Source organism: Lithobates pipiens, unplaced genomic scaffold (genome assembly GCF_037356315.1).
Source record: "Lithobates pipiens isolate NorthernLeopardFrog02 unplaced genomic scaffold, aLitPip1_a1.2 Scaffold_19, whole genome shotgun sequence".
Classification (NCBI taxonomy): domain Eukaryota; kingdom Metazoa; phylum Chordata; class Amphibia; order Anura; family Ranidae; genus Lithobates; species Lithobates pipiens.
The window spans coordinates 489839218-489862644 of record NW_027507764.1 but is presented as its reverse complement, the minus strand read 5'-3'; the positions used below and the strand labels follow the sequence as shown (position 1 = coordinate 489862644).

General features: G+C 42.7%; 1 protein-coding gene across 3 annotated transcripts in view; it reads left to right on the top strand.

Annotated features, from left to right (window-relative positions):
• The window catches only part of MMP16 (matrix metallopeptidase 16), a 322591-nt gene that overhangs the window by 189349 nt on the left and 109815 nt on the right, over positions 1-23427 (top strand). For all 3 annotated transcript variants that reach the window (XM_077492987.1, XM_077492988.1, XM_077492989.1), the window contains one exon: positions 10105-10409. In XM_077492987.1, coding sequence (XP_077349113.1) covers positions 10105-10409 — 305 coding nt within the window. The remainder of the gene's footprint in view (positions 1-10104; positions 10410-23427) is intronic.

The window sequence follows — 23427 nt, the reverse complement described above, 5'->3', positions numbered from 1 at the left end:
GTCCCCCTTAATGCATACCAGGCCCTTCAGGTCTGGTATGCATATTAATGGGAACCCTGTGCCAAAATTAAAAAAAAAAAATAGCGTGGATCCCCCCAAAAATCCATACCAGACCCTTATATGAGCACGTAACCTGTCAGGCTACAGGAAAAGAAGCGGGAACGAGAGAGCGCCCCCCCCCCTCCTGAACCGTACCAGGCCACATGCCCTCAACATTGAGAGGGTTCTTTGGGGTAGCCCCCCAAAGCACCTTGTCCCCATGTTGATGGGGAGAAGGGCCTCATCCCCACAACCCTTGACTGGTGGTTGTGGGAGTCGGCGGGCGGGTGGCTTATCGGAATCTGGAAGCCCCCTTTAACAAGGGGACCCCAAGATTCCGCCCCCCGTGTGAATTAGTGATGGGGTGCAAATGTACCCCTACCATTTCACAAAAAAATGTAAAAAAGACAAGCGGTTTTTGGCAATTTATTTCTTCTTCTTTACCCACTTCTTCCATCTTCTTTCTTCTGGTATTCCTTCTGTGTTCTTCTTCCTCCATCTTCTTCTTCCCCGCTTCTTCCTCTATCTTCCTGCGCTTCTTCCTCCGGTCTTGTCGTCCAGCATCTTCTTCTCTGCTTCGTCCTCTGCACAATCCGCCTCAGTGGGAGTCTTCTGCTGTATAACGCTTCTGTTAAGGTGACAGTTCTTATATAATGGAGGGCGGGGCCACTCGGGGACCCTGTCCCCTCTAACAACATGGGGAAAACCATAGAGAAGCCCCCGTGCGTCAGAGGGGGCAGGGTCACCGGGTGGCCCAGTCCTCCATTATATAAGAACTGTCACCTCAACAGAAGTGTCACACAGTGAAAGACTCCCACTGAGGCGGATCGTGCTGAGGATGAAATGGAGAAGAAGATGCCGGATGAGAAGACCGGAGGAAGAAGCGGAGGAAGATAGAGGAAGAAGATGGAGGAAGAAGAACACCGAAGGAATACCAGAAGAAAGAAGATGGAAGAAGCAGGGAAAGAAGAAGAAATGAATAAAGGAATTTACCCCAAAGCACCCCCCCAATGTTGAGGGCATGTGGCCTGGTACGGTTCAGGAGGGGGGGCGCTCTATCGCCCCCCTCTTTGCCTGCCAGGTTGCATACTTGGATAAGGGTCTGGTATGGATTTTTGGGGGGACCCCACGCCATTTTTTTATTTTGTCACAGGGTCCCCTTAAAATCTATACCAGACCTGAAGGGTCTGTTATGGATTTTGAGGGGGACCCCCACGCCATTTTTTTTACATTTTGGTGCGGGATTCCCCTTAATATCCATACCAGACCTGAAGGGCCTGGTATGGAATTTAGGGGGGACCCTCACGCATTTTTTTTTTTTTTTGGTTCAGGGTTCCCCTGTGGGGAAATCCCATGTCATTTATATCAATGAACTTTTATGTGTATTGCCAGACCGACAATTCATTATAAGTAGTTTTAAATTACTTTTTTCCTTTAGAAATGTAATTTTGCTGTCAGACTGTCCTAAACACAGGAAACATGCGCCACTTTACAGGCATACTATAGGCACCCCCCAGGTACAACATTTAAAGGAATATTACACTTTTATTGTTTCACTAAAAGCATTATTAAAATCTTTTTTTTTGCATTGATACATGTCCCCTGGGGCAGGACCCAGGTCCCCAAACACTTTTTATGACAATACCATGCATATAAGCCTTTAAAATTAGCACTTTTAATTTTTCATGTTCGTGTCCCATAGACATTAACGGTGTTCGCGTGTTTGAACAAATTTTTTACCTGTTTACATTTTCTGGTGCGAACCGAACGGGGGGGGGGGGGTGTTCGGCCCATCCCTAGTGGCCATCATTGTCACCTCAATAGTAGCCACCAGTGCAGCCTCATCCGTGCCCATATGTGCAGCCTCATCAGTGCCCAACAGTGCAACTTATTGATAAAATAGGCCACACCGCTTCTGCCAGAAGCGATCAGCCAGGAAGTTGTCAGCCCAGTGCGCCCCTGCTGCACACTCGTCCTCAACTACACACTTGCCCCCCAAATGTGAGCAGCAATTATGAGGGCTGTTTTTAGATCAAAAGTAGATATATATACACATACATGCAAATTTATGATTTCTTTGCCATATTTCAGAGAATATGAATGATATGAATGATAACACAAACTTTTCTTCACTCATGGTTAGCATTTGGCTGAAGCCATTTATTATCAATCAACTGTGTTTACTCTTTTTAAATCATAATCACAACAGAAACTACCCAAATGACCCTGATCAAAAGTTTACATACCCCAGCTCTTAATAACGTGTATTACCCCCTTTAACATCAATCACAGCTTGAAGTCTTTTGTGGTATTTGTGGATGAGGCTCTATCTTCTCAGATGGTAAAGCTGGCCATTCCTCTTGGCAAAAAGCCCCCAGTTCCTGTAAATTCTTGGGCTGTCTTGCATGAACTGCACGTTTTGAGATCTCCCCAGAGTGGCTCAATGATATTGAGGTCAGGAGACTGAGATGGCCACTTCAGAACCTTCACTTTATTCTACTGTAGCCAATAACAGGTCGACTTGGCTTTGTGTTTTGGATCATTGTCATGTTGGAATGTCCAAGTACGTCCCATGCGCAGCTTCCTGGCTGATGAATGCAAATGTCCCTCCAATATTTTTTGATAACATACTGCATTCATCTTGCCATCAATTTTGACCAAATTTCCTGTGCCTTTGTAGCTCACACATCCCCAAAACATCAGTGATCCACCTCCGTTTTTCACAGTAGGAATGGTGTACCTTTCACCATAGGCCTTGTTGACTCCTCTCCAAATAAAGCATTTATGGTTGTGGCCAAAAAGCTAAATTTTGGTCTCATCACTCTGTGCCAGAACTTTGGAACTTTTCCAGAAGTTTTGAGGCTTGTCTCTGTGCTGTTTTGTGTATTTTAAGCGGGATACTTTGTGGCATTTCTTCTGGCGACTTGACCACGCAGCCCATCTTTCTTCAAGCGTCATCTTTCTTTATTGTGCATCTTGAAACAGCCACACAACTTGTTTTTCAAGAGTCCTGTATTTCACCTGAAGTTATCTGTGGGTTTTTCTTTGCATCCTAAACAATTTTCCTGGCAGTTGTGGCTGAAATTTTAGTTGGTCTACCTGACCGTGGTTTCAACAGAACCGCTCATATTCCACTCCTTGATTACAGTTTGAACACTGCTGATTGGCATTCTCAATTCCTTGGATATATTTTTATATCCCTTTCCTGTTTTATACAATTCAAATACCTTTTCCCGTAGATCCTTTAACAATTCTTTTGCTTTCCACATGACTCAGAATCCAGAAACGTCAGTGCAGCACTGGATAAAAGATGCAAGGGTCTGTCAGGAGTGCAGAAATTCATTGACCTTTTATATGCACACACTAATTACAAGCAAACAGATCACAGGTGATGATGCCTTTTTAATAGACATCCAAACCCCTTTGTGTCAACTTGTGTGCATGTTATCAGGCCAAAATCACCAGGTTATGTAAACTTTTTATCAGGGTCATTTGGGTACTCATACAGGGATATGCAATCTAATACTGACATATAAACACGCACATACGTTGGACTTGATGGACTTGTGTCTTTTTTCAACCTCACCTACTATGTAATTATATATAGCTATGGGTAGTTTTCTATTGTCACTATGTTTTGAAAAGAGTAAACACAGTTGATTGATAATAAATGGCTTCAGCCAACACTAACCATGATTGAAAGAAAAGTTTTTGTCTTATTATACATATTCTCTGCAAAATGGCCAAGAATTCATAAATTCTGTGAGGTTATGTAAACTTATGTGTCTGTGTATGTGTGTATATATAGTATATATATATAAATGTGTAACTTTTAATTTTTTCAAATACCATCAAAAGAAAGCTCTATTTGTGTGAAAAGTGTATCCAGATTTTATTTTTAGTACAGTGTTGCATGACCACGCAATTGCCACTAAAAGTAGCACAGTGCTGAATAGCAAAAATGGTCTGATCAAGAAGGGGGTAGAACCTTTTGTAAGTCAAGTGCCCATCCAGCTACAGTACATATACAGCCAGTTGGGACAAATGTAGTTTTGTGAGGCCGTATGGGTACTTCCTCCCAGAAGTGCCTCTGGGGGTGCATGATGGCCCGATCTGTGACCACAAGACACAGTAGATCACCGATCAGAGTACCGGATGTTGTGCTCTGTTAGTATGACCAATCACATTTCCAGTAGTAAAAAATGGATGTCATTCATGATGCTGTTGCTTACTACTGTAATCTCTGTTATTAGTCACAGTGATCACATGCCCTGTACCATGTTGTAGCTGTGCCCAGTCACAACTATCATAATTATAAACAATGACATTACCACTGTGCAGCCTAGCTTTAGGCTGCATTCACACCTGAGCGTAGCGTTTTCAGGCAGAAAATCGCACAAATTTACCGCGATGGCATTTATTATGGCATTTTGCCGCGATTTTGTGCAGGGCAAAAGGTCACCAATGTAAAAAGAAAAAAACCCAAATGTGCCCGATTCGAGCAGCAAAAAAGGGTCCGGAACTTGTTTGAGCTTCAGGCGACTTGGAATACAGATGTGAACTGTCTCCATTGAGAATAATAGATTTTTTTCCCCTCTAGCGTTTTTTAGCTTCAGGCTTCAAGCTACAAAACGCTCAGGTGTGAATGCAGCCTTAGAGCACATGATTGTAGCTGATGGAACTTGTCCAAGGGGCAGTCTTTATTCATGGCGGGGGGTTCTTGTCGCAAGTAATGCTGATGGATATGACTCTGATTGCTCTATCGCGGCTTGAATATACGAAGTCTCTGTAGTAGTATTTATGCTTGAAAAATATTTTATGTGCCAAATTTTGCTGCTTACAGTTTCCAATTTTTTGGACTTTTTAGTGAGCAGAATTACAGTCCTTTTTAATGCAATAATGCCATTTAATTATTCTCCTAAAAAGATTGGCTTCCTTTGCAGTCTTCACATCCAAATTGTTTCCCTTCCAATCAGTTTCCTTGTTCTGTCCCAGATTCCAGGCAGCCTTTCCACCATCTGACTACTGGTTTAGCTTAGATGGAAAATAGCTGCTCTGCATGGACCACCAGAGACATTTCACCAATAGGTTCAAATCATAAAATGTTTCAGAGAGCTGTTTGTTATACAACCCCCATTATTTTTTCATACTCCTTTTTATTCTGTTACACAGTGCTGACATATCCGAAGGACTTCACAAAAAACACATTCATTTAGGCATTCTTTGCTCCATAGGAGCTTGCTGTCTTATATCCATGCCACAAACCTACAGATGCAACATCTAGTCAGATTTTGGGGGATGATGAATATCATTCCATAAACAAAGAAAAATGAGTGTGTCAAAATACAGTGGACAGCAACTTTTTCTTTTATCTACTAGTCCAGAGCGTGCCCGGATGTGAAAATGGCGGCCACTGTACCCAAAATAAACAAATTTACTGTAAACTCTTCCCTGCTTCAATATCTTGTTGGAAAATAAAGGATACCGGTGTGTATATATATATATATATATATATATATATATATATAAACACACAATATCTCAGAAAAGTGAGTACACCCCTCGCTTTTTGGAAATATTTATTATATCTTTTCATGCGACAACGCTGAAGAAATTACACTTTGCTACAATGTAAAGTAGTGAGTGTACAGCTTGTATAACAGTGTACATGTGTTAATAATTGCATGCACAGCAAATCATTTATTTGCGTAGTTTGCACAGGAGCAGTTTGCACAGCAGTTAAATAATTGCATGCACAGCAGCAATTTACATTAGGATTCACCATTAGTATTGGTATAATTATTGATTTATTGCACTTTATCTATGAGGTAGAATACATATCAAACAAGGATATTCCATCTTTATAGTAATATATGGTATATAGTTTGTGCTGATCACCTTTTTTATTTATTTATTAGTGTACATGTGCTGTTCCCTCAAACTAACTCAACACAGCCATTAATGTCTAAACTGCTGGCAACAAAAGTGAGTACACCCCTAAGTGAAAATGTCCAACTTGGGCCCAGTTAGCCATTTTCCCTCCCTGTGTCATGTAACTCCCTAGTATTACAAGGTCTCAGGTGTGAATGGGGAGCAGGTGTAGTAAATTTGGTGTTATCTCTCTCACTCGCTCATACTGGTCACTGGAAGTTCAACATGGCACCTCATGGCAAAGAACTCTCTGAGGATCTGAAAAAAAGAATTGTTGCTTTACATAAAGATGGCCTAGGCTGTAAGAAGATTGCCAAGACCTTGAAATGGAAGCATGGTGGCCAAGACCATACAGCGGTTTAACAGGACATGTGCCACTCTGAACAGGCCTCACCATGGTCCACCAAAGAAGTTGAGTGCACATATCCATAGGTTGTCTTTTGGAAAGAGACGTATGAGCACTGCCAGCATTGCTGCAGAGTTTGAAGGGTTGGGGGGGCCAGCCTGTCAGTGCTCAGACAATACGCTGCACGCTGCTTCAAATTGGTCTGCATGGCTGTCATCCCAGAAGGAAGCCTCTTCTAAAGATAATGCACAAAGCCTGCAAACAGTTTGCTGAACACAAGCAGACTAAGGACATGGATTACTGGAACCATGTCCTGTAGTCTGATGAAACCAAGATAAACTTATTTGGCTGAGATGGTGTCAAGCATGCGTAATGGCAACCAGGTGAAGAGTACAAAGACGAGTGTGTCTTGCCTTCAGTCAAGCATGGTGGTGGGAGTGTCATGGTCTGGGGCTGCATGAGTGCTGCCAGCACTGGGGAGCTACAGTTCATTGAGGGAACCATGAATGCCAACATGTACTGTGACATACTGGAGTAGAGCATGATCCCCTCCCTTCGGAGACTGGGCCACAGGGCAGTATTCCAACATAACAACCCCAAACACACCTCCAAGATTAGCACTACCTTGTTAAAAAAGCTGAGGATAAAGGTGATGCACTGGCTATGCATGTCTCCAGACCTAAACCCTATTGAGCATCTGTGGGGAATCCTCAAATGGAAGGTGGAGGATCGCAAGGTCTCTAACATGCAGCAGATCTGTAATGTCGTCATGGAGGAGTGGAAGAGGACTCCAGTGGAAACCTGTAAAGCTCTGGGGGACTCCATGGCCAAGAGGGTTAAGGCATCGCTGGAAAATAATGGTGGCCACACAATATATTGACACTTTGGGCCCAATTTGGACATTTTCACTTAGGGGTGTACTAACTTTTGTTGCCAGCAGTTTAGACATTAATGGCTGTGTGTTGAGTTATTTGGAGGGGACAGCAAATTTACACTGTTGTACAAGCTGTACACTCACTACATTGTAGCAAAGTGTAATTTCTTTAGTGTCGTCACATGAAAAGATATAATAAAATATTTACAAAAATGTGAGGGTGGTACTCACTTTTGTGAGATATTGTGTGTGTATATACATACATACATACATACATTATTATTATTATACAGTATTTATATAGCGTCAACAGTTTGTGCAGAACTTTACAACATGAGGGCAGACAATACACTTACAATACAAATCAATACAGGAGGGATCAGAGGGCCCTGCTTGTTAGAGCTTACAATCATACATACATTCATACATGAACAGCAAATGCTTTTATTTCTACATTAATAAAGCCATAGGGCAAAAAAAATAAAAAATTCAGAAGTTGTCTTTGCTCTTTGTCGCTTTGCTACCTGAACAACATTTAGTTTGTAAGAGCACCATTGTAAACATTTGTCATGTTTTTTTTTATTCTTTCCATATTTTTTTTCATCCTGGGTCTTATATCTGCACTGCTGATTTCCTGCAGCCTCTCCCTGTCTACATGCACTTGCATGACATTACTCATGACAAGTGACGTGACACCAGTAGAACGCTCATGTGAAATGTACACTGGTGCAGAAGCCCATGTGACAGGGTGACAGTGTAGAAGAACAGGTACAGAGTTTAGTCACCCCATAACAGGAAGTCCTTGAGCAAGACTGTGTCAGCTGATACCATTTTAAAGAAAGCAGAAACCTTAAAACATACTTTTAAAAGCTTTTGAAATCACGTTAAGTTAAAATTTGAATGTTGTGGGGTTGGGCTTATCTATGCTTTTAGAATGGCTGTTCCTGGGGTCAAAACTGTACATGTAAATCCATTATGGTCCAAGTGAGGCATTGAAACGGGGATATGCATTGTGAGTTACTGATTGAACAGGGGTACCCAAACAAATCAATTCAACTTTGAGAAGGAAACCTACAAACTCCATCATACCTTTGTGGAACGCAAACCCAGTACCCCAGCGTTGCAAGCCAAGAGTATTAAGCAATCAATCACTATGATAATCAGAGGCAAGTCATCATTATCAGCACTGACACACAAAAGGACTTGAGACCTGCAAGATTGATGAGTTCCAGAAACCACTGGCTAGCAGAAAGCTCAGTGATTCCTCCAGACTGATGAGAATGATTAAGCCAGATTAAAAAAAAATGTTTTTGGAGAAGCATAGATGGGACACAAGTTTTATGCCATGGAAATAAATTATTTACGTATCGTCACTTTGTGCAGACGAGCTGCCACGTATGAATGCCGAGCACAAGGTCCCACATCTGTACAGCACTTGCGGTTTTTAACATGTTGTTGCTGTGACTGAAAGTGTAACCTAAAGTATATTATGGGCATTATAGTGGTTTACACATCTCCGTCCATATTCTTAAAGGCTAGAGAATCTAGGGGAGTTTTATTGGTAAATGACCGTATATTTTCACTAAAGAAACATAAAGTAGTTATGCATACATGAAATTAGGTTTTGATGTGATAATTTTTTTTTTCTTTGCCACATTTATATGATCTTAATTTTGTATATGAAATTTAGTCTTTGTGATGGGCAGTGCGAGAAGCATCTTGTTGAACTAGTGTGGGAAGAAAAAGCATGAAGGATATATAATTTGCAGTCTCAGTTGACCCATACATTTGCCCTGAGACAAGAATATGGAATATAATAGAATTACTGTTCTGAACTGATAGAAGGTAGCACAGCATGTATATGTAATAAACAAAACATGTCTTCCACCACGCATCAGGGGTTTTGTAGAATTTTGAGCCAGCAAAGTCTCCATTCCTGGGCCCACATCTCACCTGGTAGCCAGGCCTTTATATATGTGAGTGGACTGATTTACTGGGCTCTCTCTCTCTCATTCTTTATGCTGTGGGAGCCTGCTGCTGGGGGAAAAGGCTGACTGCTGAGAGAACACTAAAAAGAGCTGATATAATGGGAACCCATTGTGAGGTGTCTTTGTTGGTGGAATGGATTTGTGTTTATTTGCTCTGGCAACAAAAATAAAACCTCTTCTTTTATACTATGGACTTGCTGAAAGCAAAATCACCCTGCATGGATACTGGTTAAATGCCTTGCTGATTAAAAATTGCAGTACAAACCTGTTTGGACTGTTACTAGGTGTCACTGTCTTATGTCTGGTTTGCTGTTACCAATACCAGTTGAGCCTATCTCCCTTGCAATTTACGATATGGTGTTTTCCATGAACTTCAGTCTAGCCAGTAAGGTATGTTTAAGGATTTATGCCAATTTTTATTCTAAAGTAAAGTTCCTGATCTGAAAAAAGCCTTTCCATGTATGTCAGAAAAACATGGTCTTAGGGCTGAAAGCATGATCCGACTTAATACACTACAAAGAATCCAGGACCCTGACCAAGATTTACCAACCCTGGAGAAAACTGAAAATAAATTTTCCTCTGAAAATCGCACCCCAAAGCTCATTGAGCTGCTTTCACTATCTGTGTGTGTGTGTGTGTTGAATGTTCCAAAGGACAGTGGGACATACTGTATAATGTAGCCTTGTTTTTTTTTATTTTTTATTAAGTTTGCCTTGAGATACCCCTTTCCTCCCTATGGTGCATACATATGAGAAGCCTGGAATTGTAGTAGGTAGTTTAAGACTTTCCTATGTTTATAAACCAAAAGAGAACAGCTAGAAGAGAAGGTGGCTGATAAATCAAGGTATAACGCACATGGCAGCACACAGTCGAAGGGAAACAATACAAAAGTTACTCATCAACCTTTTATTTTTATTTCTTTCCAGTATAAAGAACGTCACACCAAAAGTGGGAGATACTGAAACACGTAAAGCCATTCGCCGTGCCTTTGATGTCTGGCAGAATGTAACTCCACTAACATTTGAAGAAATTCCATACCATGAGTTAGAAAATGGCAAGAGGGAAGTGGACATTACTATTATCTTTGCATCTGGATTCCATGGGGACAGTTCACCATTTGATGGTGAAGGGGGATTTTTGGCGCATGCCTATTTTCCGGGACCTGGAATAGGAGGGGATACACATTTTGACTCTGATGAACCATGGACTTTAGGAAATCCCAATCATGATGGTAAGACTTGATTTTTTTAATTAATTGACTCATTAATTCGGGGCTCGTTCACATGCGTGTTGATTTTGAATAATGAAGTGCTCATTAATGTGCCTTTAGCATTTATGATGTGTTTTGAAGCTAAGAAAATGCCTCAAGAGTGTTAGTTAAATGTCCATGAAAGTGTTGTTTTTCTAGGGGGAAGTGCTTAAAGGGGAAGTGATCTAGAGGAAATGATCTGCTTTGAGGCGTGGTTAGGTTGTGCTGTGATAGTAGCCATTTTTGTGTTTTGAATTTTTTGCCAGATGGATTTGTATACCTTGATCGCTTTGACACTTGGCTTAGTCCTGCTCAATTTTGCTTAAACAAAAGATTCTTGCCCTTGCTCTTGCCTGGCACAGTTGGTATTGCATTCTGGCTTGATGCTTTTGCCTGCACACAAAAGCAGATGGCTTTACTACATGGCTGCTCTGTACAACTGGGTAGTGGTTCTCTATTTCGCAGTGCACTCTGGGATACAGGAGCCTCCACTTCCTCTCCCTCAGCACCCAGCTAACACTTTATAAATGTTTGAATAGCATGCCATACTATAGGTGTGATCAAGGTGCAGTTATGGCACGTTACCATTGAATTTAATGGAGGCGGCTGACAAGTGTCAATGCTTTATGAAAGCAATATGCTGTTTAACCTTTAACACAATGCTAACGCTCGTGTGTACTGCTCTGTGCGATGCCCATTGTAATATTCATAGCAGGTATTGAAGAGCACGTGAGTATGACCTGTATAATGCACACATTTTACACACACGCATTCGTAAAAATTCTTCTAGCTCCTAGAATGGCAAATATTTAAATATTATCTACTATTTAAGGCTGTGGTGTAATTACGCATCTATGTTCGTAAAATGCTGACCAGTAACGCAGATTTAAAAAAAAATTTTTGATCTAAACACAGACATAGTTTAATTATATTTAAATATATATATATATATATATATATATATATATATATATATATATATATATACCTATGTATACCGACCCATTGAAGCAATGCAAAAGACAAACAAAGAAAAACAGCACAAGGGGTTGATGGTGTAGTAGTTAATAATATCAGGGTTATTTTAAAAGCAACAAAAGTAATGCATTACAAATGTGGGAGTAATGTAAGGCAGAACTACAATATCCAGGTTAACTACAACATCCAGCAGGAGATCCAAACCATGGCCAGGGGTAACTGCAATGCATGCCAGGCAGCGCAGATCCCTCATGTCAGGGAGAACACTGTGTCAAGACTCCACCTGCCCTCAACTAAGCCCCACCCCCAAACATGACATCAGAGTTATGCAGTTATGCATTTTGGGGAGGTCAGCTGTGTTCTCCCTGGTGAGATAGAAGTTCCCTTCCCATCTGAACTGCCTGGCACGTATTGTATTTAACCCTGGCCAGGGTTAAAAGCTTCTGTTATGTTGCAGATCATCCTGGCTCTTGTAGTTCTGTCTTCCATTGCTCTCACATTTGAGAGTGCATTACTTTTAATTGTTTTTTCAATAAACCTGATTTTATTAAGTACTGCACATCAGCCTCTTTGCTGTTTTTCTTTGTCTTATGCATACTTTGGGAGGCCCAAGTTAGTCTACTGCATCGGCTGACATTTTGGTAATAGTATCTTTGTTTAGTAGATAGGACTACCTTTCTCAAACTCTGGCACATATGTTGTCTAATTGTTTCATGTACATCTTGCCATGCAGATCTTGGAGGATTAACGCGTACCCTATTTGAACGTCTTTGCATTTGCACTTTTAATTTAATTTACTTTCTGAGCCATGGTTGACTGTTGGTAATTTCTTTTACATTGAGCTGCATTCAGATTAGGAAAAAAAGAAACATCTGAATGCCTAAAAACATGGTATTTTTGGCATCTGTGCGCAAGAGCCCGAAATCAGTGGCCAACATGAACATAATGATAGGTTTATTGGATTTCTGTTATATTTTGTGTAGTTTGATAAACCATATATTTCTCTCATAGTTACATAGGTGAGGTGAGGTTGAAAAAAGATACAAAGTCCATCAAGTCCAACCTATGTGTGTGTGATTATATGTCAGTAATACATTGTATATCCCTGTATGTTGCGGTAGTTCAGGTGCATATCTAATAGTTTATTGAAACTATCCATGCCCACCCATGTAGGGTGGTGTTTGCATCAACTTTTGAGTTGCTCCTTGTATTCCAGCTTCTTTATAGTCAAACTAAAGAGAATACTGCGATGTTCGTGCTGTAAAGAATCATGAAGATGTCTGTAAGGGTAATGCATATACACTGTCTGTGAATATTTAATTGTACATCGCTGACTGGTTACCAACATTTATCAAGAACATCACAAAAAATTGACACTTCATTTTCTTCATCCTGAGAGAGAATACCAACGGCGCACTATAATATTGTTTTCAATTTTTCCCCAGCATCTGTCATGCAGCATGCTGAAAGAGAATGACATATGTTTGATTGGAACTTTCCCTTTCAATAAATCATCCACCTACTGAATTATTTTAGATAACAAAAGAATGGGAAGGATTCCTAGATAGTATGTTATGCTCCGCTGTTTTTTTTTGTTTGCTGCTCAGCTTGTATTTTGCACTGTTCTGCTGTGAACCTCAAAACAACGCCAGGAAAATACAGAAAAAAAAAAAACTTAATGTACGCTGTAGCTATGTATTCATTCAAAATAATGACTTGAAACCCATCTTTATAGCGCTATCCCATAATCCCTTGGGGGCCAGAAGTGAGTCTGAGAATGGGTTAGCCCTGTGTTTCTGGGACCAGGGTACTACCTGGATTATGCAGGGTGCCATGAGCATTGGACCCAATTTACCCAGGATCTCATATTATTATTATTATTATTATTATTATTATTATACAGGATTTATATAGCGCCGACAGTTTATGTAGCACTTTACAATATTAGGACAGACAGTATAATTACAATACAATTCAATACAGGGGGGAATCAGAGGGCCCTGCTCGTTAGAGCTTACAATCTAGGAGGGAGGGTCAAGTTATACAAAAGGGTAATAGTTGTGGGGGATGAGCTAAAGGAGAAAATAGTACAGTTGTTAGATGGAGGCAGGATAGGCTTCTCTGAATAGAAAAGTTTTCAGGGATCGCCTAAAAGTGGATAAATTTGGAAACAGTCTGACAGATTGGGGTAGCGAATTTCAGAGGATGGGCGAGGCTCGGGATAAGTCCTGGAGGTGGATATGGGAGGTGGTGATGAGGGAGCTAGAGAGCAGGAGGTCTTGGGAGGAACGAAGAGGGCGATTGGGTTTGTATTTTGAGACTAGGCTAGTGATGTAGCTGGGGGCAGAGTTGTGGATGGCTTTGTAACTTAATGTTAGTATTTTGAATTGAATCCATTGGGCAAGTGCCAGCCAATGGAGGGATTGGCAGAGAGGGGTAGCAGACACTGAGTGGTTTGTAAGGTGGAGGAGTCTGGCAGCAGCATTCATGATGGACTGAAGGGGGGGTAGTCTATTTAAAGGTAAGCCAATGAGGAGGGAGTTGCAATAGACAAGGCGAGAGATAACCAGGGAGTGAATCAGGAGCTTTGTGGTTTCCTTGGTTAGAAAGGGACGTAGCTTGGAGATGTTCCGGAACTTGAGGTGGCAAGCTTTGGAAAGTGATTGGATATGGGTCCGAAAGGAGAGTTCAGAGTCCAGGATAACACCTAGAACCTTGGCATGTGGGGATGGGTGGATGGTTGTGACATCCATACAGATATGTCTGTTAGCAAGTTAGTGATGCATGAGAAGACTGATGCAGTGAGTTGAGGGGTGGAAAGATAGATTTGTGTGTCCTCAGAGTAGAAATGGTATTGAAAGCCATGAGAGGCTATCAGATGACCCAGGGCAGAAGTGTAGATTGAAAATAAAAGAGGTCCAAGAACAGAACCTTGGGGAACCCCGACGGAGAAGGGAAGAGGAGTGGAGGAAGTAGAATTGTAAGTGACACCGAAGGTGCATTGGGATAGGTAGGATGAGAGCCACTGAAGAGCACAGTCGCAGAGACCAAGGGAGTAAAGTTTTTTGAGGAGGAGGGGGTGGTCAACTGTGTCAAAGGCAGATGAAAGATCCAGAAGTAGGAGTACAGAATAGTGTCTGTTGGTTTTTGCAGTTAGTAAGTCATTTGTGAGTTTTAAAAGAGCAGTTTCTGTGGAGTGTTGAGGGCGAAATCCAGATTGAAGGGGATCAAAAAGGTTATTCTTAATGAGGTGGTCACTCAGTTGGTTGTAACCCAGGCGTTCAAGGAGTTTAGATGAAAAGGGGAGCAAGGAGATAGGGCATAGGTTGTTAAGATTGGTATGATCCAAGGGTGGCTATTTAAGTATGGGGGTGGCCAGTGCATGTTTTAGATCATTGGGGAGAATGCCAGAGGTGAGGGAGAGATTGAAGATGTGGGTTAATGAGTGTAGGATAGAGTCAGAGGGCGACCGTAGTGTTTGAGAGGGAATAGGGACCAGGGGGCAGGTGGTAAGGTGGGCATTAGAAAGGAGCTTAGTAACTTTGTCTGTCGTAGCAGATTTGAATAAGGGGAGTGTAAATTGTATTTGTTGATATTTGGTCTTAACTGGGGAAGATACCTGTAGAGTGGAGATTTCATCACGGATTGTATCAATATTGTTTTTGAAGTGATTAGCAATCTCCTGGGCAATCTCCTGAGTGAGTCAGTGGGCCGAGGCTGTGGAGGATGAAGTAGAGAGTTGAAGGTAGAAAAAAGTTTCCTGGGACTGGATGAGAAGGTGTTAATAAGATTTGTAAAATAGGTCTGCTTGGCAGTGTGGAGGAAAGAATGGTATTTCTGGAGGGCATATTTGTATTGTTTGAAGTCTTTGAGAGACTTATGCCCCGTACACACGAGCGGACTTTTCGACATCCAAACTCCGACGGACCGAGTCCGTCAGACTATCCGATCGTGTGTGGGCTGCAACGGACTTTAGCTTCGCTAAAGTCTGACGGACTTTAGAAATGAAGCATGCTTTAAATTTTCCCGACGGAACTCCGCCGGACCCGGTCCCCTTCGAAAAGTTCGCTCGTGTGTGTGCTACTCCGACGGACTAAAACCGACGCTAGGGCAGCTATTGGCTACTGTCTAGGAACTTCCTACGTCGAATCCCGTCGTACGTCATCACGTTCGACTCCGTCGGAGTTTGGTGTGATGGTGTGTGGCCAAGTCCGTTCGGTCGAAAAATCCGCCAGAACTCCGTCGGAACTCCAGCGGAACTCCGTCTGAGGTTTGTCAGACTTAATCCCTCTCGTGTGTACGGGGCATTAGTCTTGTGCCACAGATGCTCAAGAGAGCGACTACGTTTTTTGAGAAGTTTAGTGTCATCTGTTTGCCAGGATTGTAGGGGTCGAGGCCTGATTCTGTGTGTAGTGAGGGGAGCGAGCTTGTCCAGGGTGGAGGACAGGGATTTATAGTAGATGGAAGTGGCTTGGTTGGAGCATGACAGGGGAGAGATTTTGTCATAGAGGTGGTCAGTAGCAGAATAGAGGAAAGAAGGGTTGAAGTTGCAAAAGTTTCTGCGGGTGATGGTTAGGCGATTGGAGGTAAAGGTGGTGGAAGACGGGGAGAGAGAGAAACTAATAAGGTGTTGATTGGAGGGAGGAAAATTATTGTTTGAGAAGTTGCATGGAGGGCATAGGTAGGAGAATACAAGATCAAGGGTGTTGCCATCAGAATAAGTAGAAGCCCGTACCCATTGCTTCAGGTCAAATGAAGCAGCTAGACTAAGAAAATTAGAAGTAGCAGGAGTGTTTGTATTAACAGGGATGTTGAAATCATATATGGGGGGGGGGGGGGGGGGCTCTGACATGATGAGGGGAATTTGACCTAATTTGGGAAACTGACATGAGGCCCTTTAATATGAAGAGGGAAATCTGATGTGATTGTCAGGACCCTCTGACATGATGAGAGCTTTTGATGTAAAATTAATTTACTCAAGGTAGTGTATGAATTTGTCCCAGGTTCAGGTTTCCCATTGATACCTAATATTTACATTTTCTACATTTTTAGACGGAGTTGCTTCAAGATTGTGCGTGGTTCTAAAAGGTGCCATGACTGAAAAAAGGTTGAGGTAGGCTGGGTTAGGCAACACTATGAGCCAAACAGGCTTACATACTGCATTGTACAGCTCCGGTCATCCCAATATGGGGGACTGGCGACAGAGGTGTGGATTTTGTAGGGGGATTTGTTTCATCTCTGCACATCATCTGAGGCTGTTCACTTCACTGGGTATACAACCACTTCAAAGGAATAAGGTAGGTAGAAAGTAAGAAGGGTTGAGAAAAGGAAGAGTTCAAGGGGGGGGGGCAAAAAGGAGTGGGGGGGGTAGCTGCCTTTCAATGTAATTAATTTATCAAAATTAGGGATGGGAAGATCTGTTCTGGGAGCTCAGCATGGATTGCATAGAAATAGCTTAACCAATAATTGTGCACCACATCCCTAAAATTCTTTTTTTTTGTTTTTTCTGTGCTTTATCGGTGCTTTACGGGCACTAGCGGGTGGATTCTTTAAGGTCACGTGACAACACTCCTAGACCTTGTGGACTTCAGAAGAGTTGAAGCTGTTATAACTGCAAATAACTGGTGGGCCAACTCAATATTGAACCCTAAGACTAAGACTGGGATGCCATTAAAGTTCATGTACGTGTAAAGGCAAGCATCCCAATACTTTTGGTAATATAGTTTATCTCCTTGTATTTCCAGACATCTGCAGAAGTCAGCAGCTGCAAGAAAAAAAAAGATACTGCAAAGTCGGAAACCATTATTATGCAGTGACATTCTTAAATTAATAGTTGTGCTACTCGTACTAACCACACTCTTTCATGTTTCTGGAGTGAATTGAAAGATGAAAACCATCCTTTTTAAGGGGTTGAAGTGGGGAATGTTGCAACTCTTCCTGTATAATGCCTGGTACACACTGAGTTGGGTTGAACTAAAAAAAAACTGACAGATGTGGTCGCAGCCGCTGTACTAACTATGCAAAGGTAGTGCAGTGATCTCTCCTGCTGAGCAGTTGTGTTCTGACAGGGGGACGGCCCCCCCGCCGGGACACTTCAATCAGTGCTCTCTGCCATTGGCTGATTGAAAGTCGGTCGGCTGCTGGTTTTCCAGTATGCTTGTCTGAGAGAAGCCGGTCAAACCGACATACACACGGGACAAATATAGCCTGTTTATTGTGTTTTTTTTAACCGGCCAACGTCTCTTGACATGCAGTTCATAAGTACAGGGCTTAAGTGTAGGAAGATAAGCACAATAGGGTATAGGGTGGACTTTAACATAAGCAATCAAAATATTCACACATGGGCATTTTGAATTGCGGGCAGAATCGACAAAATCCACCCTGCGACATTTATTTGAATGGCACCTGAAAACTCGGTGTGGTACTGCTGTGATTGTAGCACAATAAATCACTCTGCAGAAAAAAAAACTCAGGAGCTTCTTTTGGCCAACATGCTTCACATGTGTTTTGCCACGATCACAGGGCGACAATCACTGCAGAACGGCACTGCATTTTTAGGGGTCATTCAAATGAATAGCATCTGAAATGTGCTATTTGTCATTCGCAAACAGAGTTTTGAATCGCGGGCAGAATCATTACGATTTCAAACACCCAGGTGTAAATGCAGCCTTATGCACACACGATCGGACCATCCGACGGACTTGGTCCGGCAGACCAGAGTCCGGCGGACAATTCACCCGTGTGTGGGCTCCGGCGGACTTTTTCTTCTCAAAAGTCTGTTCGGCTGACAATCCGCCCCTCTGTGTGCTACTCCGCCGGACTTTTGAAATGAACGGATTTGCCCACACACGGAGTAAAGTTCGTTCAATTTGAATGTGACTCCAGGTAGATGGGACTACTGAAGGAAGTCAATGTCACCGCCTCCATTGGCGAGATTGACACCTCGCGAGCCCTGTCGCTTGGTATGGATTTAAAGGGGAACCCCTAAGCCGGAAAAAGGCGTTGGGGTCTCCCCAAAGTCCATACCAGACCCTTATCTGAGCATGCAGCCCGGCCGGTTAGGAAAGGGAGTGGGGACGAGCGAGCGCCCCCCTCCTGAGCCGTACCCGGCCGAGTGCCCTCAACATAGGGGGTGCTTTGGGTAGGGGGGCCCTGCGGCACCCCACCCCAAAGCACCTTGTCCCCATGTTGATGAGGACAAGGGCCTCTGCCAGACAACCCTGGCTATTGGTTGTCGGGGTCTGCGAGCTCGGCTTTCTTCTTCATTGTCGCTGCCGTCCGGAGGTCTTCTTCTGACTTCGGGGGTCTTGTCCTGCTCTTCGGTTCTTCTGCCGGGCCTCCACTATCTTCTTACAGCTCTTTCACTAGCATTGGCCCGGTCTTGACGCTGTCGCCGCCTTCTTCCTCTTCTTCTCTTCTTCCCTTCTTCCAATGTTGACACGACGCTCTCTCAGTCCACAATGCCAGGGACGAGTTGCGCGGCGACTTATATAGGCATAAGGGGCTGGGTCACCGGGTGATGTCACATGTTGACCCCGCCCCTATGATGTCACAGTCCCGGAGTCACGTTCAAAATGAATGGACTTTACTTCATGTGTGGGCAAGTCCATTAATTTCAAAAGTCCGGCAGACCTCTGCCAAAAGTCCGGCGGAATGTCTGCCGGACCTAGTCCTCCGGAAAAGTCCAGTCATGTGTGGATACGTGTGGGCAAGTCCGCTCGTTCAGAAAGCCCGGTGAACCTCTGCTGCAAAGTCCGGCGGACCTCTGCTGCAAAGTCCGGCGGATTGTCCGCTGGATAGTCTGATTGTGTATACGTGGCATTAGAGTTTTTCACAGGAGGCCATTCCACTTGGTTCAACAGTGGCTCTGTGAGCCGATCCCCTGCAGAATCAGAGCTGAGCGGGATGGATGTCACTTTTGTGCTGTTCAGTCTTTGTCTGAATTTTGACAGTGGACTGTGGTGGACTCATGCTGGATCTATGGACTGCTGCCTCCAATCCCTCATTCTTTTTTTTTCTTTATTTTCTGGACCTGGATGGACTCTGAGGCAGCCAGCTGTAAACTAACACAAGTCAGTGTTACATCTGCCTACTAATAGACCTGCTTAGACCTGAAAAACTGACAGGTGGACCTCAAAGGAAAGCCTATGTAAAAGGGGCCTTACTTACACAGGTCCGAAGATCAGCCTTAATCACTTAACCACCGCACTTATACTGTGGCAGGGCAGCCCCACTGTGGCAGATCACTTGCATGTATGTGGTTTGGCATTTCTGGATAGGGGGCACGTGTGCGCCCACCACCCTGTTATTCACTACAGCATGAATTGGTTAGCAGGCCCTTGCTAATGATTGCCAATGATTTATGGCTGGGATCTGCTTATCTGCTTATCAATTTAGCAAATGACAGCACAGAGCCCTGTGTTAACTAACACAGGGTTGTGTACATGGAGCAGAGATTAGGCTGTTTTTTTTCTCCCTGCAATGCAAGGAGACAAGACCGACACATCTCTTACTGAAACCAGCACACATTACGCATTTTATGCACACAATTAACCCCTTCAATTTCCTCCTAAATGGTAACCCCTCCCAGCCAGTGTCTTTAGTACAGTGACAGTGTATAGTATTGTCACTAATCACTATATTAGTGTCACTGGATTTGTCAGTCAGTTCCCACCCTCTGTCAGTTAGTGTCAAATTGTCCTCCACACTTTTACCATTCCAGACCTATTTCCGAGCCACGCTGCGCATTGTGACTGGTCCCATAGTCTTCGAGCACCTATCACGTGTCCCAGAAGACTGCAGGGAGATGAGAGATTCTGCTTTTGTTTGCCTAGGCGATCGAAAAAGGAAGTGGGAGCGGGTACCTGTTGAAATTGGGTGCCTGCTCCACAAAATTGCCAATCCTTTACCAGGAGTGGGGGAAGTTGGCCTTAAAGCAGTACTTTCCCTTTTTAATGGAGCTTACTTTAGAGAATATATACTGCTAAATACATTTTCTCATCAGCAGTATATAGAAGTCTTATGACTTATATCAGTGTCTGGTTAAAGCATGTAGGAGGAGTTTTCATTCTCAACCAAATATCATTGCCCATGGGACTTTAACGAGTCACAGCCCAAAGATAAAATATACAAAAAGATTTATTATTCCAAAACATGAATATTATAAACATATAGAAAAACATACTGTCATATATAGTTATGAACCGTCAAACATAGAAAAGCTTTTATCAAAATTAAAGTGGTTGTAAACCCTTACAAACCACTTTGACCTACAGGTAAGCCTAGATTAAGGCTTACCTGTAGGTCCAAGCAATATCTTCTAAACCTATATGGTTTAGGAGATATTTGCTCGAAAACGGGCACCGCTGTCTACGGCGCATGCGCCGTAGACAGCGGCGCGCAGGCGCACTGAACGCGGCAGTTCCAAAAATGGAGCTGCCGCATTTGTCGACTCCCGTGCGCATGCGCGGGAGTGACGTCATCGCGGCTTCGCCGAATGACAGCGGCGGAGCTGCGAGACGCCACAAGCAAGATGGATGCGGCGGACTACAGGGGACAGCGCGACTTCGCTGGCTCCTGTGTCAGGTAAGTGACACATAATGGGCCTACTATGTGATGCATAGTAGTCCATTATGCTTTACCTTTGCAGGGAAAAAAAGAGGAAGTAAACTCATCAGGGTTTACTTCCTCTTTAATAGACTATGCTGTTTTTCTTTATCTCTACGTGTTTCGCAAGATGAATGAGATATCTAGGGATAAGGACAAAATGGTTAAGAAAAACTAAACTTCAGACCCTGTATTCATTATATTTGGCCTCTCACAGTACACACAACATGGAAATGCAATTATTTTAGTAAATATAAACTTCTAAATACCTTTTCTCATCAGCAGTATATAGCAGTCCTATGACTTCTATCAGTGTCTGGTTAAAGCTTGTAAGAGACGTTTTAATTCTCCTCTGACTGTCCTATGTATAGGGCTGCAGGACCCCCGACCCTCCATCTGGACAGTGCTGTTCAGCCCTGTGTTGATCACGTGCACCCTCCCTCCCCCAAAAAAACTCTCTAGCAATACACACGAAACTGAGCATGTGCGGAATGACTCCAAAGGCTCTGTTCTATCAGGAGATGGATTGGAGACAGTGGAAGGAGAGGATCAGAGAAGACCCTCTCCTTCCACTGTCAGAGATCAAACAACCATTTTATACAATGCGGAGGATTAACCCCTTAGGTTCCACAGTGAGTATAACAAGCATGCCTTATTGCAAATACAGACTGGTTTTACTGTTGAGGGTTTAGTAACACTTTATGTTTTTAAATTAAACTCTTTTTTTAACGTGAGCGCTTTTTCTGATTCACTCTCTCTCACATGCTCTTTATCTCCCCTTAGGCAGTAGCTCAGAGCTCAGTGTTTGAGGTCTCTCTCCTGTGATGGTGAAGATGAACAGTAATAGCCTAGAGAGTCTTAGCAATATCCTAGCAGTAAGGCAGGATGGGGTGGGGTGCATTCTCTAGGAATTTTTCAGTCAGGCTTTATGAGGTACATAAATGGTCTACATCTATAGCAGTGATGGGGAACCTTGGCACCCCAGATGTTTTGGAACTACATTTGCCATGATGCTCATGCACTCTGCAGTGTAGTCGAGCATCATGGGAAATGTAGTTCCAAAACATCTGGGGTGCCAAGGTTCACCATCACTGATATATAGCAACGGCATTATTCAACTATGGTCAAAACTGCAGAGATCGCCTCTACCTAGATAGGCATAGGCAGTTTTTCGGTAAAGGTGAACTATGCCTTTAAAATAAAGGATTATCTTAAGTAGCATTGCCACTCTAAATAAGAAAGTAAAAGGAAATAACAGGCTAAGCTAGTTATTTAGGAATATAGTAGTAAAAGAAACCTTGAGCACACGGTAATAAAAAATAATTTTAAAGTCCATGCCAACAAACTTTTGGGGTTTACTGACACTTTAAATCTGTCCTCAAGAAAGGTGTACATGAAGATGCAGCTGTTCACTAAAAAGTTCTGCCCTTCCCTCTCCCAGTGTGAGTGCTGCTGTTAAGAGCAATAAAGGAAGTTAAAGTAGAGTTCCAGCCACAGAAAAAAAAGAAGAAAACAAGTACTGTAGCTGCTAAATTTTAACCCAGGAGCCCGCAATGTCAGCCCCCCGAGTCGCGTGGCGCTTTGTGAATGGCCAGCTCATCTTCTGGGACACACACAGGTCCCAGAATGCAGCGGGAGAGAAGGAGGGCTTGCCGCAAAAGAGGTTGTGATGTATTGCTCCGCACCCGGGCTAGGACGGAAATAAGTGTATTCTTTCTTAATAAAATAAATATTGATATCCAAAAATAAGGGGTGACGGGGTGGTCTTTAGTTTAAGACCACCTTGTAAAAGTGGGTGTAACTCCACTTTAATATTAAGATAGACTCAGGTGCCTTTTTTAGCAGTATGTAAAGGCGCATCAAATTTTTATTTTTTTAATGAATACATAAAGTGACCAACGGCGGTAAACATACACAGTCAGTCCTGCCGTTCTTATATCTTCTTAGGCATAGCTGGCCGCAATCACTGTGTCTATAGGGAAGAGACAGTAAATGCTTTTCATGAGGACTGCTCTGGGGGTTGTTTATTAGATCTTCTTTATGTGCTTACCTTTCTGTGAACTCAAGTTGAAAACCGCTTAATGAGATTGACTTTCAACCAATGAAATCCTTTGAAAACTCTTTAAAAACCCCATTCACAGAAAGATCTAAAATGTTTATTTTCAGTAGTTTTCTGCTGTAAAAATTTGGTGTCTGACAAGCCAAATTCTATTTTTACACAGATAAGTGGCTCTTTGTCTGATTCTAAGAGGCACAATAATGTTTGGCATCATTCGCTGGATACTTATTTCAATGTCCCCTTTGAAAGACAGAACCAAATGTTCAAGAAATGTCTTTAAATGATAGTCATTGAAGTTTTTTTCTTTTACTGTCTTTAAAAAAAAAAAAGAATAGTTGGAAGGGTTTAACCACTTCA